Source organism: Sturnus vulgaris, chromosome 3 (genome assembly GCF_052056855.1).
Source record: "Sturnus vulgaris isolate bStuVul1 chromosome 3, bStuVul1.hap1, whole genome shotgun sequence".
Lineage (NCBI taxonomy): Eukaryota > Metazoa > Chordata > Aves > Passeriformes > Sturnidae > Sturnus > Sturnus vulgaris.
Genome location: NC_142245.1, coordinates 105385915 through 105402201, shown reverse-complemented (window position 1 = coordinate 105402201; position 16287 = coordinate 105385915). Strand labels below are relative to the sequence as shown.

Sequence of the window (16287 nt, the reverse complement as noted above, 5' to 3'; positions counted from 1 at the left end):
TAGTCTGATGGGTTCAGATCAGGCTTTGCTCTGTTGTCTCCCCAGTACAAACTCTTCCTTGCAATTAAAAATAATGATGATCCTGTGGGTAATGTTTATTCCCGAGGAGACCCCAGCAGAGCATCCCTGGGCAGCTCGGCAGTTGAACCAGCCTTTGACTGGGATGAGAAGGGAGCAGTGTGGCCACTCACAGAGGACACCAGTGGTGGTGGAAAAGGTGCTTTCTTTGCCAAGGCAGAGTGTGGGACCTTGCTGAAGGGCTCAGGAGCCCTACGGGAAGAATCAGCACCCTCCAGGTCAGAAGATGATGTTTTCTCCAACGTAGGTGAGTGTTGACATTCAAATATTGCCGAGGGGGAGCTTCACAAATTGCTGCGTCCTCATGAGAGTGTAGCCCCACTGACATTCATCCTGCACACACAGTGTTGTCCACCCCCCTTGGATCCTGCTAGGTGTCATTTATTTCCCAGCAATGTGGAAAGAGGGGTCCTTATGGGAGGAATTCCTTGTGTTGTAGACTACCTGCTGGGTGCAAGTTGTTTTCTACCCACAGGTATTATTTGTGTCCTTTACAACTAAAGCCTTGCTTTCTGAGGACGATCATACATGGTCAGAGTACAGGGTATATCTGTGTATTTCAAACCAGGAAGAGGCAGGGTATTCCTAAATCAAAAGCATTTGATTTTGACTACATTCTCAGAGATCAATTGAGCATGGTGGCTGAATTGAATGGTATATAGGGCCACATGATGACTGACCTTCAGTAGCAGTAATCCAGTACTCTGATGATCCAGAAACTGCTCTTAGGTTGCCCTCTCCGTGCTAAGAGTCCTTTTCTTGCAAAGCAGAGGGTTGATGGGGGAGGACATTAGTACCATTTTTACTCTAATGCTTTCAAAAGGCCAAATTCCAATATGTGATGACAACTTCTGCCAGTAGTGCATAAAGAGGGCACAATTTCAGATGAATGAGGAATTTTAGTCCAGAGAAGTGCCATGCTGCTGTGACATGCACGTTGGAAGTCTGAGAAAGTGTACATGGTGATGGGGCTGGACTCTCTCTGTCCATAAAGATGATTTCTCCTTGCTTGATGCTTGTCCAACAGCAGTGGATGCAAGCTTGGAATAAAAAGAACCTGGAAAGGCTGTACTGAGCTTGGGAGAATGAGGTAGAAACTGTGAACATGACATCTGTTTTGGGTTACTGTTTATTTGCATTTTAAATGCAGGAACATGGGATATTGCAGATGTAAAATCCTGTCCTGTGACCTTTGGGACACTGTCAGATCTCTCCAGGGATTTAGGTGAGTGGCCTCTTTTTGTACTTCTATCTGAATTCTTCCATTACTTTCTTAGCTGCTTGGCTGGAAAGGGCTCTCATCGATCACACATGGGTCTTCTCCCTTGCAGCCACATCTCATTAGTCACTCTCCCTGGCAGAGCTTCCTTGCATCTGCAACCCAGCACACCAGTGTTTTAGGGAGCAACATCAGAACCTTTTATTGAGCGCCTTCCAAACTCGTGTACTCATCTTGGAATAAATAAAAAAAATATTGCCTCCCCTGCAGATTCTTTCTGTTAAGCTGACTCACAGAGGAGGTTTCTGTTGTGCTCTGATAACCAACAAATTCAGAGAATTTCAGACCGAGGGAGGGAGTGAATGTGCAGCTTGGAAAGGCTGTGTTAGAGGCTGCCTAGCCAGCAGCTTTTCATCCAGCACAGTGAGGGATTTTCTGCTTGAGCCTCTCCATGTTTGGCCTTGAGAAGGATGGAGCATCTCCTCGTTTTGCATTGAGTTAAGTCTAATTTCTGGCTTTCACTTTGCATCTTTGCAACTGTCAGTCTTCACTGATTGATTGCAGGTATCCCTGGTTCATATATGCCCTGCCCATCAGAAATTCACATTTGACTGAAAGATTAGCTGCATGATGAATGCAAAGTCTGGTCCTGAATCTGTTAGAGATGCTGAAGACAAGCATAGATACATATAGATATCTGTGCACAAAACTGTGTGTGTGATGTTAGCCAGAATGCTGAAATCAGCTTCTGAAACCCGATAAGGCAATTAATATAACACCTGCTATATTTAACATTCTATTTTCCAACACTTTGTCAGTGGATTCAAGAAGTTCCTAATGTATAAGTACTCAACAAGGAGAAATATTTTTTAACATCTGCATTTATGCAGCAAAAAATCAAACTGATACACAACTGCATAAACCTCAGAGTTCGTTAGGGGAAAGGAAGAAAGGAAAAGTCAGAGATATGAAAAAAACCCCTTGATTTATGAAAGATATGAAGAATACCTAGTCTGTTATATAGAGGCCTTAGAAAGGGGCTAAGGGGGTCATTCAGGGAGGCATGTGAATCCTACTGGTTGCTTTAGTTACTGAAAGAAATCATCAAAACAACTTTTTCCTCCAGCAGCTCTCTCACCTTTGCTCTTTGATGGTGCAATTAATTTGGTAATTATGGATTTCTGTTAGCTTGAGCAGAAGCCTTCTCACTGAAGGTGGTGGGAATTGGAGCTGGACACTCTGGATGTGGCCTTTGCTCTGCAGGAACTGCAGCTCCCTCCTCAGGTCTTCTCAACAGAGATGTGGCAGAAGTTTACATTTTTGAATGTTATTAGTGTAGCCATTCCTGAGAGAGTTGTTTTTAATAACTTCTGCATGTAGTGTCCTCGTCCAGCCTTTGTTAATAAATCCACTGTGATGAGAAGCATAGATTAATGTGTGGCTTAAATTATATAACGTCCAGGCACCGTGACATAGTGAGCTGACAGAGGCATGATTAACTGGTTTTAATAATGTGAATATACCCACGTGATTATCTTTTAGGTTTGGGATTTGGGTTTTTTTTTGTTTAATTTTTTAATGAAGGTTCTTTCCTTTGTGCAGATAACGTGAAGAGTAAATCATCTGAGGACAGTCCTTCCAGAGGCTGTTGGCATGGCAGCTCAATTTTCCTCCCAGCAGATGATGCGTGGCAGGGGCAGGGTATGTCTCTTTGCCCTTTTTCTGTAGACAAACAAGTTCACCAGTGCAGGAACTCTCTTCAGTCCATGTCCTAAGCCTCAGACATCAGGGTCCACTTCCCATGTGGCTCATTTGCTGGCCAGGGAGAAATCCTATTGTATGGGTCTGATTTTGAGCAGGTGCCCAGAGCTGCTGTGTGAGCTTGGTCAGGACAGCATTTGTCCACGCAGAACCCTTGAGAAGGGCAAGGATATTCATTTTATTAATGTTTGCCCTCAAAGGAAAACAAACAGTGCAGCAGGTACAGTCCATTTTGGTGCCTACATACTGGTGCAAAGTGTAATCAGAGCTCCTGGGCAGCAGCACCAGCTGCAGGGGGCTGTCTGCAAGCTCCTGTCCTCTCTCCAGCACTGGCACTGCTATCAGCTGCGGGCAGATCAGCGAGGAACAGGGCAAGCACAGGGTGATCCTTCCCCACACCCTGCAGAGAGCAGGTCAGGGACTTCCTGAGCCAGAGGCAGCAGGATGGGCTCTGTGTTTCAACAAGCCCCACGTGCTAGCAGTCAGCTCAGATTACTGGATCTGTGAGACGAGTTCAAAGCTGTGTTTGGTTTTCATAACTGGAGCATTGTGCTTCCCTCCCTCCCATGGTGGTGTGGGAAGGTGGAGCTGAGTGTCCCTTTTCCAGGCAGCTGCAGCCCGGGCTCAGTGGGGTGGCTGGGGGAGAGCCATGGAAGAACAGGGTGCTCTTAAAGCTCCGTGTACCTTTGCCAGAACTTTACATTTCCTTGGAAATCCCTGAACCCAGATGCAGAATACAACTCCAGTGCACTGTGGCAATCAGGATTTCAGTCTTTTTGTGACTGATAATAGTTGTTTTTTTAGTTTTAAAAGAAAGCATGGGTCCTGAGTGGCTGGGATAATTTGGCATGAACAGTGCGGGTATTAGATGACCTTTTCTTTTGACCTTTTGATCAGGATCGAGTGAAGTATTTATATATACACCCCTGTTGTTGGGAGGTCTTTCCCTGCTCTTGCAGGAATGATGGCTGATGAGCTGAGCAAACCTCTTTGTGCTCTAGCCGTTCTGATTGCTTAACTGCAGGAGAACCCAGAGGGGTGGAATGCATTAAGGAGAAAAAATTGTGGTTGTCTTGCTTCTCTGCCCAGCGGTAACTGAAGCTCTGCAGCAGATGCATCATTTTGGCCATGATTTTATAAATAGCACAGCTTGCTTTAAAAATAATAAAAACAAAACCCCCAACTCAGAGCCTTCCCATCCCTTGGTACTGTGTTTCTTTACCACTGCATTGCTGCAAAGGGTGCCTGGCCCTTTCCAACTTTGGAGCCCGTGGTGCCCATGGGGGATCGAGGGAGGCAGTGTGGGCAGCTCTTCAGCAGCGTTCCCTTCCTCTACATTTAGCACATGTCAGACTTGGCACACTCTGGGCTTGATCTGCACTTGCAAAGCCAAGCAGAGCTCTGCTTTTGGAGTTCCATATCAGTCTGAGAGTAGAACGATAGGAGCAAATTCAGCAGCTTGCTTCTGCAAACATCAGAGCAGAAGTGTGTAGAGGATTCTTACAGCTTGCTTTTTTGTCCTGGTATTTTTTTTTTCCTTTGAATCATCAGCCTTGATATTGATGCAGGGGAGGGGTGCGTCAGGAACATGTATTCCCTGAATTTAGATGAGGTAATGGTTGGCATTAAGGTCAGTGCTGCAGGCAAAATGAGCCTGAGACAGTTAAACATGGCCTGTTAGCTCTTGCAGGCTTGGGAGCTAAAAAAAAAAAACCAACGCCTTTCATAGCTTAAATATGAGCTGGGGTCATTTTATCAAATGCAGAGCAGTACATGTAATGAGTCTCTTTGTTCTGTGCTGGGCTGGTAGGAGCTGGGTGCTGGACTCCTGCCTCTGCCCTGGTGCTGCTGCCTTGGCCTGCTCCCTGCTCCACATCAGGTTATCTTTTTGTGAAGTACCAGCAATAATAACATTCTCACTTACAAAAGGTTTGAGGTTTAAGTGTTGGCACAACTGAAAGCATATATACACAGAGGGACACAGGGAGTTAGTGGTAAAGGGAACTGGGCAGTCACTTTTGGAATATTTAAAAGACTCTCAATCAGGCTGGTTTCCAAACAACACACTCTTGTGTTGACATTCATTAATGATACATGATGCTGGTGGTAAATTCTTAATTACTGTCATATCTGGAGTCCTGTGTCCATTTCTGGGCTCCCCAGTACAAGACAGGGAACTGGAGAAGGTCCAGCCATGGCTGTGTATGAGCACCTGATGGGGTGACTGCCTATGGCTGGCCTGGAGAGTGGGGAACAGGCAAATGGGTAAGAAGTGATTTCCATTTATTCATAAGTGAAAGTTCTTTTTTTATGGTGAGAGTGGTCAGGAAACAGAACAGTTTGCCCAAAGTGATTGCAGACTCTCCACCCTTCAAAATATTAAAAATTCTGCTGCATTCCTGAGAAACCTGCTGTAGCTGAGCCCTCTGTGAGCCATGAGGTGGGACTAGACAATCTCCAGAGGCCACTTCCAACCTCATTGATTCTGAAATTCTCATTTGTCATCAGTCATTGTCTCTGCATATTCAAACAATTAGTCCTTAGCAATCTAAGCCTTTGTTAGCTGGAGGCATTCAGTGTCTTCAAGTTGAAGCCACATGGTCAGCACTGATGGCTGCAGTCCCAGTAGTCCCACCAGCAGGCTGAGGTGGCCAAGACTCTGCCATGAGGGAAGCGGGCCCCAAAGTGGGAAGCTTTGTTCATCATCTTTTTTCCCTACTCATCCTTAGTGTTTGCATACTTTTCATCCTGTTACAAAGAGAAAGAAAGGGGGCTGAACCTCTTTGGGTCCTGACATAATTCACTTTATTTTTGTGCCTAGGAAGTGCTCTGCTTTTGCCAGGTGCCTTTCTTGCTTCTTCTGCAGGGTTGTTCTTGATCCTCCTGCTTCTGCCTTGGAAAATTTATTTGCATCTGCTTCCTAACACTCCCTTCGTGTACCTATGCCACACATCTACCACTGCCCCTTTGGTGACATTTATATACTTCAGCTTTGCTGTCCCACAGAATGCATCACAAGCTGTGGCTGGTTTTGCTGTTATAAAACATGCAACCCACACAGTGTGGCCAGCTGGGCTGTTTTGGAGCACTTGTGTCGGGTTCCAAGGCAAGGGAATACTAATTTTATCCCATGCATCTGCCTCCAAGTACAGCGGACCTGTGCTTTGGCAACAGTGCAGTGCAATCTCAGAAAATCCACATTCTGCTTTGCAAATGCAACATCTCATGACCACGAGAGTCACTTTTTATCTGTGTCTTGGCATCCTCCCAATGACTCTTTCTTGATTGCCAAAGCAAATTTTCCCTATAACCTTAAGAAAACTCCCACATCTTCTAACTCTCAGCCTTCCTTCTGTTCCAGAGTTAAAAGCAATTTCAATTCCTTTGTTTTATGAGAATCAGTAGCTTTTTTCCACTAAAAGAAGTCTTCAGTCTGGGGTTTATTTGATACTTTGCCTCTACTGAATTATGCTGAAGGAAGGTGCCAAATAAGGGATTCATCCATCCAGCTATTGACCTGTAACACAGAAATTCAACCTTTAGACTGGAAATTATCTACCCATTTCAACTGAATGTATTACACTTAGTCTACAAGTGCTGTCTTGGCAAGGATTTGGGCTAGGACTGTGTTCATGACACAGTAAACTGCCCTTTGCAAAGGGATGGATTTGCTACAGCAGCCACAGAGAAGCTCAGTGCCATGGACAATATGCAGCCTACTGAGGGGTTTGCCCTGCCAGATGAACCTCCCTTAAGTTTCTGCTGCCCGTATTTTGGGACAGCATGCCAAGAGAGATGCTGATAGATTAGAATCCAAATGTACAACTCCAGATTAGAAAATTTTAAATCCCCTTCTTGGTGACACAGACTGAGTTTTGCTGCAGTACTTGCCAGTTTCATTTTCCAGGCCAGATAATTAGGTTCGGCCTGTACAGCACTGTACTCCACCCTATCTATCAGCAGGCACAGAGAACTTGCTGACTGTCTCCTTTGACCAGATCCTGCTGCTGTGGGGCCCTGTTTGCCTGCTCCCCAACACCCCCAGGACACAGCTGTCTGCTCCCTGTCTGCTCCTCCTTGCCCAGGAGAGACACTGGAGACCAAGGGCATTCAGGTAGTTGGTGCTGGGATGGACTTTCTGCCTGCAGAGGTGCTGGCAGCCTCCCTGATTTCTGAAGACACTTTCAACGTTGTGCCTCACAGGATCTGAAAGCGTTTCCATTGCATGGGGTACATGGAAACCACCTTGGCCTTGAAATGCACTCTGCAAATTGTTGCTGCCAACAGAAAAGTACAGCTTTGTCTGGGTGGAGTTTGCTGGAGGACTCGGGTGGGTTGCAAGCAAGAACCTCGTTGGAAAATGACATTTAACAACATTGCTTTTGTAAAAATGAACAGCAGGAATTGCCAAGATGTTGGTCTGTGTTGGTACTGAGAGAGATATCACCTCTGTGAGGGTTAAACCCACACAGGGAGCAGGGGGACACACTGCTGCATAGCACGTTCCTTTTAGTGTTTATATTCACAGGAATTAGTGATCAGTTTTGGCCTGTGAAAGAATTGATGACCCAAGGAGAATCAGATTTAAAAATACTTGAGCGTATTCAAAGTTTAAAAACAACGTGGGAGATGTCACTGTAGAAGGGAAATGTGCTACACAACAGGAGAGATTTTAAGTCAGAGCTTTGAGATAAGTACATTTAATCAGAGCTTTGGGATAAGTACATTTAATCCGATTTCCCCATCAAATCCAGCAAATTGTAAAGAATCTTATATTGCCCTTAACTTTAGTCTGAGTTGATTTTAAACACCCCTGGGACACAATACTTTGGGAAGGGTAATTCTGAGATGAGGCACAGTCACCACTGTCTGGCCAAGTTTCATGCCCACATGTGACATGGGTGAAGTATTAACATAAGCCCATTGCAGGCAGTTTGCCATCAAAACTATTTTCATGTTTAGAAGTATATACATAAAATCACTTTTTGAGATATCAGAAGTTAAAATGGTGAAAACAACAGTTGTGGCTTTCCATGTGTTAAGTTATGGTCTGTTTTGCTTGCACACCCATGAGAGCATCCATCAGCAGAGATGCTGTCTTGCAGCTCAGGAGACTGAATTCTATTTTGTACTGGAATTTTATTGGGGAAATGCATTCAAAATAAGTAGCTCCTTCCCCTTTTGAAGAAGGACAGACATTTTGTCTATATAGAGGACATGGATTTTAAACTGAGAAACTTGAACAATGTTTATAATCGTGTTTGTAACATTTGGCAGCAAACTGGTCAGAGCAACTTTTTGGAAACAGTTTTCTTTTATCATTCCCAGCATGCTTTTGGTTTTGGCTCAGCTTCAAGTAGAAGTTTTTCCATTCGGCTTGGGATTTTTTTTTAAGAGAAGTAATCAGCTAAGAGTTGTTATTATTATATGTTGTGTTTTTAAAGTTGTTCTTCCTGTTAGGATAAGACTTAAGATTGTTACATTCAAATTGTTAAAAAATAATCAAGTAGACCTTTCAACATCTTATGCTGATTTATCTGCTTTTTTGCACCTCATTCAGTTTGGGTGAAGGAATAAAACTGGTCTGTTTTGCCTTTTTGACTAAGGATAGTTTGCCAATGCTTTGTGGAGAGGCAGCTGAGGGCTTGCAGCCAGATTTTCAAAGGTACCAGATGCTGAAAGATAGAGAAACCTAAAAGATTTTGAAAAGTTTTTTGCCATGTTCCCATGAAATGATCAGAATTAATGCAGGGTAGGTGTTACCTATTTCATGCCTATTTAGAGTTGTATCTTATGGACTGCTGAGATGGTGCTTTTCTGGCTTACATTCAAGAAAAGAAAATAGAAAAGGAAGATGAAGTTGTGAGTGTACTTGGTTCTATTTTTTGTAAGAAAGAAAACACCAATGAGAGCAATAATGAATGCACAAATTCTTTGTTAATATTACTCTTCCATATGAATATTTACCCAGAGGATGGTGTGTTGCAGTGAATGGAATAGCCTGCTGTGTCTACCAGTGTTTCTGGATATGCCTCAATCCTTCTTCATAAAATTCAAAGGAAATATTTGACAAGCCATGCTATTAGTTTTGTAAAGCTTGTTTTCTTGAAGCGCAGGCTGGAAGGGCTTTTGACTTTGTATGTGCTTTCGACTTTGTATGTGCTTTCCTGCCCTTCTTTAATTTTTCTTCTGTCCTGAAGAGTGCTGTCACTAATTGTGCATTGGCAGACAACGTATATGTCTTAATACATTTTTCAAAATAAATTTGTAAATGTTTTAACACATTTAAGACATGCATACATGCACATCCAAATATCACATGGGCAAGCAAGAAGAGATCAGGTATTTTTGCAGCATTTGTGCTACTCATGTGAGGCTGGGAAGTAGTATGGATTTGAACATAACTCATTTGTATGCTTGCCCTAATAGGTGACCCTTCAGTGATTGACCTGGACTCTGACTGGAAGGCTCCCACAGAGGAGTGGGGAAACTGGACTGGAGATGAGGAGTATCAGACAAGGGATGAGAAGAAGGTGAGGCAGTGCTGTTGATGGCCAGGGGTCAGTCTCATCCACTCTAGAGTCTCCAGTCCAGCCCTGCAGCCAGCCTCCTTTGGTTGTGGGGGCTTTCTCATGTTGGGAAGAAGTGTTTGGCACAGTGTCTGCCTGACCTGTCTGAGATAGCTGGAGATGGGGAACACACTTGCAGGAGGCATGAGATGGGCTGGGGGGAGTTGGCTGCTTCTGAGTGTTCATCATCCCCCTGGTATTGCTGTCCTAAGCAGCAAACCCTGGGTGTTTGCACCCTACTGCTGCTGACCTTCTCAAATACCCAGGGTTTAACAGAGGTGTTGAGTCCAGAGCTGACACAGCATCTCGGGCAGCCAGGACATAGTTAACTTTGCTGATAAGAGGGTTTGGTGACAGTGATACAGTGGTATCTTGGGTGGAGATGTAAAAGCAGAAGTCTTGCTGTTTAAATGCTTTCTAGAAGCCCAGGGAAATGTTCACTTCAGGCAGCAGTGGGAAAAGCATGCTGAGCTTTTTGCAAAGAGATGTGTTAAGCTGAGGTGTAAACCCTGTCCAGAGAGACAGACTCACTTGTACACTGTCAGCACACACTTCTGGAGGTAATCAGTTTTCCTGAAAAAAACAAAATTAACTGTTCCCAGGACTCCTCTTACAAAATCTCTGATGCTTTCAGGATTTGCCAAAAGGCAAAGCAGGCATTCGTTTCTGCCTTTCTGGACCCGAAAGCAAAACACAACGGAAGAAGAAGAAAATGGAAGTGAAGGAAACACGGGGTGGAGCTGGACTGAGGCATGTGAGTATGTTGTATTCCAAGTGTAGCGTTTGGTTTTCCAAGAGCAGAGGAGGATTCTTCTCTGTTAGGATGACCTAAGGGAGACTTTTCTTTCTCTCTGTCTTCTGGTTTTCTCTTCTCTTTTCTCCCTGTCTTCCCATAAAAAGAAGTTATGAGCACAGTGAACAGTGGAGTTTTGCAACATGGTATTCCCTAACATATTTTCAAAACACTTTGATTTTGCAGTACAGAATATTGGAATGCATCTGCCTAAACATTTTTTTTCATCCATGATTAAAACCAGATGCACTCCAAATTTAGTGTACAATTGGCCTGTGTTTCTTCTGTAGCTGAATGTCACACAGAGATATCAGCTGTAATGAAAAGGTGGTTCCCAAAAGTCTGTGAAGATAAAACAAGGCCACTGTTATACCACTAAAAAGCTTATTGAGAGAAAAATGTCTCAGAATGCAACAGAGAAAGGCTGTGGAGAATGTCGGTTCATTTGGGACAGGAAGTGCAAAGGAACAGAGTGTTGGACTGGCTTTTGGACCAGTCCTTGCCTGTGACTGGTGTTCAGTAAAATGAGAAACTGTGGGGGGAATGCCCAAAATGTCCAAATTTCATTCACTTGTCACAGAATATGTTTTTCTGGACATGTACAGCTGCTTTTTTTTTTTAAATCATTTGTTTTTCCTCACACCCACTGTGGTCTCTCATGATACTTGAGACAATTTTGCTCCCAGATCTCCTGATGCTCCCATTTTAAGGGAAAGGTTTTAACTACCTCATTGACCACAATCTACATAATCATTAGGCTATTCTATCAGTTCCCAGAGTGCTGCCGTACCCTCTCTGTCTTGCACATCCAGTTAGTTGGTTTAGTTTGTATGTACCTTCATGAATAATTTTAACAGCGCCATTCAGACTCCTCAGGACAGCACTGCTTCTTCTGACATGTTTATGATGGGCCAGAAGAAGAAGCTCGTGTTATATGGCAACCCCAAATGCTGATGTCTGGTGCCCCAAATGCTGCTGTGCAAGCTCAGCCTTCAGATGGACATAAAAAATGAAATTACTTATGAAGCCAGATCCACAAAGTTGCTCATCACACTCCTTGTGCTACCTCTAGTGTTTCTGTGGACTCTAGGCATCTAGCAGTCACTGGGCACATCTTACTCTTCAATGTCACTACACTCTGAGAGTATTTTCATCTCAGTATTTCTTGCTGCTCTTCTGTTCACTGCGAGAGGCAAGGCGAAAACTAATACTGAAAGACAATTTCAACACTTTAATCCCCTCTAAATCAAATAAATAAGAGGTAGGTAGATAACATGGCAAAGGATTCTAACAATGTAAAAATTAATTTGTCCTGCAGTTTCTTTAAATGCCCCACAATAATGACATTTTCTCTCATATTTTGTACTTGCATATGCTTCGTTTAACTCATATGCTTAGTGAAGCATATTGTTTCAATTAAGCCCCAGCAAGGTTTGCAAACAAGAATGGAAGAAGGCCCCAGGGACTTAAGATCTACAAAACATAGCAGTGAGGCAGTCGGTGCTTCCTTCGAAAAATCCTTGGACGTTGTTAATAATTCAGCCAATAATGGTAAGTGATTGTTTTTGGACGTACATTTGATGAAGCTTCAGAATAATGTGTAATCTAAGAAGTGCTCACAAATGCATTTTTAAGTGAATATGTGAAATGTTTCTCCTTTAGCTGCATATTTTAAATCTTTCAGAGGCTTTTCCGTGACAAATACCTGTTCCTGTTCCTCTCAGAGTTACTGAGCAAAAAAAGTGCTACTATTGCATTTAGTGACAGTAACTTTTGCTTTTCAACATGAAGCAGAAGCAAATATGAGTGAGTCAGAGCCCACTAAAAACATTGAGTCGTCCCCATAACTTTGAATTACCCTCAAAAGTAGGTAGCCCTTGTAAAACACATCTAAGAACCCTTAAATCCTCTTCATCAGGCAAAACGCCAAGAGTTCTCAGGGATGCAATTGCACGAGGAAGGTTTGTGCACTGTTCCTGTTGTGTATATGGCAGGTGAACCTGGCAAAAAGGAGAAGAGGAAGAGGAAGAAAATGAAGAAAGAGACTTGAGGGAGCTGTGTAGATGCCAGAGTGCCAACCCGATGGGGCAGACATGCCAATGAGCTGCAAGGATTCTGCTTTCTGCCATGCTGCTGAGCCCCAGGCAAAGAGAGGCTCCAGGAGACCTCCCAGCAAGAGGAAGAGAAGAGGAGCAGTGAGCCAGAGAGCGTGAGTGTGTGAGAGAGCGGAGAGAGGGAGCAGGCTGTGCACAGGAGGTGGTTTTGAAACCGAGTGGCTGCTCATTGCAAGCTGCTGCCCTTGATCAAAAGCTGTTGAATGGGGTTTGACTGGTTGCATTAAGTCCTTTCAGTTTTTTGCTGTCACGTTGTTCGTCAACTTGTAGTGTTCTATGCCATTGTAGAAATAGTCGGGCTGTACCTGACTGTGATTGTACTTTGGTCCCATGGAGGATCCACCAGCTAGTCTGGTCTCCTCTGGCATTTCTGCAGAGGTGCTCATCGACAGGCTAGTAATGTACAGAAGGAAGCACTGTTCAGAAACAAAGGGAGAATAATATGGATCATTCTCCAGCCTCCTAACTCTTTTAAATCTTTGGTAGCTGCTATTGTCAGACTTTTGCCTCTTACCTTGCCATATTTATACTTCTTACCCCACATCAGACTAGTTTGCTCCTCAAGGAACATCTCTAAAGGAGGTTTTTAACTTGTTTGGAAAGATGGTCTAAACCCGTTTTTCTCCCTGGATTTCATCGTGGGCTAAAGTTTAAAATCTGTATGTCCAAAGCATGTCGCATTTGTACTTATAGTAGAGGTAACTTTTAAAAATATTTTTTCTTAATCTGACGTTTCGAAGTTTTTTATCATTTTGTCTCTTGAATATTCTAATATAAACTAAATTTGTGAATGAAGTTTTAAAGTCAGTTTAGTGTTTATTGAAGGGTGTGTATTTCTCCTTGTCAGAGGGCTCATAGTATGGAGGACAGAATGTGTTACAACAGAATACTGTGGTTTATAAACAGTGCTGACCTGACACCACTAAAAGCAGAAGCCCTTTATCCCCAGAGGAGCTGCAGCTTTGGTGGTAGCTGGGGGGGAGGGAGGGTCTTCAGCCGGTCCTGAGACTGTGCCTGACCCATCCCAGAAGTGCTGCCTCAAAGGATGAGATAGTGTTTCTCAAATCTCCATTTGCATTTGATTCTGTGCCTTTGGAGATGGTGGGGGACGCATGTTAATGCATGTTAAATGTGTGCACATTTGTAGGCTTTGGGCTGATGCTGTGAAACTCTTTTCACTAGGACAGTGAATAATCAGGGATGTCTGTGGCTTTACACTGCCACAGCTGCACTCCTGTTTGCATCACGGAGCCAGAGGAGAGCTCTGTGCTTCTGCCATTGCATCCCTGACCCTGATCCCAGCTTGTCTAAGCTTTACCTGCAGCTCAACACTTTCCCTGATGGCCTTCATCTGTTGCATAGCTGTCAAATCAGCTGTACCCTTCAGAGAAGCAATCAACTGCAGCAATGTATTTGTGTTTAGAGTTTAGCTACTATATGTTGAAGGGCAGTTTTCTTGTGCTGTGATTTTTGGGGTAGTTAGCTGTACTGTGTGCCCTGACATTTAGCACAGTAGGGTTGTTTCAGACAGGCAGGGGAGGGGTAATCTTAACTGATGCCAGTGAGCAGCCCACTGTCTAGGATCTTGGTGTTTCTGTCTCAATGTGGGTGAAATGTTGGCAGTTTATGAATGGACTGAAAAGACCAAAGAGCTTTTATCAGGAAAGTAACTGGTTTGGAATATATGCATAACAAGAAAATACATGGCCTTGCTGGAGGAACAGGTACAGCAAGTTCAAGGATTTAGAAGATGTGATAATGAGTATGTGGGTAATGAACAAAGTTCTGCTATCTCTGAAGCCAATGGAAAACATTCATTGACCACATTGGGGCCAAGATGTTGCCCATGGCCTTTGCTTAGCATTGAAGGTAACTTCTGTCATTCGAAGAAAAAAGAAAGAAAAATAAAAGAGATAAAGAGAAGCTCAGAAGATTGGTGAACTACAGTTTTTTTCTGCTTTTTTCTCTATATCTGCTTGTAAACTTTTTTGATGTCTTTGTAATTATGCTTTGTTTCAACATTTTTCAGTATTTCAAATGTCGCTGTTTTTATAATAAAAAATTAAAACTTTTAGCCAAAGCCCAATTCTCATGAGCTGCTTTATTTAATTTGTATGTGTGTGAGTAAGAGCATGTGTTTTTTGCTAGAACCATTCAATTTACAAGCTTTTTCAAGGTACTAACATTTTCTTTCAGAAATTATCTTCATCTGAACTCTTCTATGTTTAGGAAATCCTCGTGACATTCTTTTGTTGTTGGGATGAAAGAACAATCCAGACTTATAACACTGACAAACTGACTGAGGTGCTCATGACAAGCAGCAGCAAATTATATTACTGTTTTTCTGTCAAATTCTTCAGTACCCCTCTTCCTGACTTCAGTAGTATCTGAGGCCTGCATTTTCCTTCTGGCTTCACTTTTTCACCTCTGGAAAGTCATCACAGTAATACAAATGAGCTCAATAGTTTACAGCAGCACATTACTTAATACCACACTCTAATGTAGGCCAAAAATTAAAAATACACTTCTAAAACTAAATATTCTGATCATAGGCTTTCCTAAATAATTGAAAAGCACCTTTCAGGGCAAATTGGGGTGGCAATGTACAGCATGCTTGTGTGATTCATCTGTTTTGTCTGCAGTTAGGAAAGGGTATGTTGGTTGCTGCTCATTTGATAATGCTGTGGCAGTGCCTGGAGCCCTCCTGTACCACGTCCCCCAGCAGTGCTGCTGCACAAGCTCCCAGGAATGTAGAAGTGTTACTCAGTGAGAGAACTGAATTTAAAAAAACAACCAAAACACAAAGCTCTAAGCAACTCTGTCAGCTTCCATTCTTTCACTTCCCAGTTGTCAGAGGCTGAAAAACCATCACACAGCTTAATAAATGGTCTCTGCAGATGCTTTGAAAATCAGACCTTTGGGTTCCTTAAGAAACTCCCCTTTATTGCCACATATTCAGGTTATTCCCTGGTTTCTCTGCTTTTAGTACAGAGGCTATGCAGCCTGTTCTGCTGCTCCTGGCTCTGGGAGGGTTAAATGGGTGTGCTGGATGCACACATTCTCTCAGTCTCTGATCTTTGCTAGCTGGAGACTATTGTAAATCCTCAGATGGAAGATTCAACATCCCCCTGTCAGGAAAATTAAGAACAAACACCAGAGGTTTATGTCCAAAAAGGAGACAAGAGGAGTCCTTTTACTTTATTCATATAAAGGGAAAGGCCATGGGGCATTTCCCTGGGGTCTCTCAAATTTTTGGAGGATGCAGCCTCCACACTTTTTATCCTAATTTCCCCGCTACATTTCCCTCTCTCTTTCCCCACTGGCTGAGGTACTTGAGAAGTACAGACTTCCTGGGATGCCTGATACCTAAGATTCCCCTCTAATGTATAACTCTCCTTTTTAATTTTTAATTCTTATGGAATTTATGATTTTCCCCCGTTGTTTCTTTCATCTTTCGATATCCAATTTCATTTATCAGCAAACCGACAGTTTGTTTGTAAAGGCAAATATATTTTTTCCATTCCTCAATCAGTGGAATCCTTCCCATTTTTTCTTTTATCTCTCAGTGCTAGTTTTCTCTTCCAGCAGACCCACAGCTTGTTTGTAAAGACAAATCTGTCATTCCTCTCGACCCTAACATGCTGAAGCATTGTTTGAGCTATAACTCTCCCTTAGAAGAGTAAATCGAGAGTAGTTCTCTGATCATTCAATAACCCAGTGTAGTCTAATTGCCAGTTCATGGGCGAGGTCCAG

The 16287-nt window shown here is 43.1% G+C and overlaps 1 protein-coding gene across 1 annotated transcript in view; it reads left to right on the top strand.

Annotated features, from left to right (window-relative positions):
• Positions 1-14614, top strand: part of LOC106865062 (uncharacterized) — a 30762-nt gene extending 16148 nt beyond the window's left edge. Inside the window, exons 5-11 of the mRNA XM_088162453.1 lie at positions 110-325; positions 1229-1303; positions 2900-2998; positions 9488-9591; positions 10262-10381; positions 11842-11971; positions 12415-14614. Of these exons, the coding sequence (XP_088018579.1) occupies positions 110-325; positions 1229-1303; positions 2900-2998; positions 9488-9591; positions 10262-10381; positions 11842-11971; positions 12415-12470 (800 nt within the window). The 3' untranslated portion in view covers positions 12471-14614. The remainder of the gene's footprint in view (positions 1-109; positions 326-1228; positions 1304-2899; positions 2999-9487; positions 9592-10261; positions 10382-11841; positions 11972-12414) is intronic.
• Positions 14615-16287: the final 1673 nt, after the last annotated feature.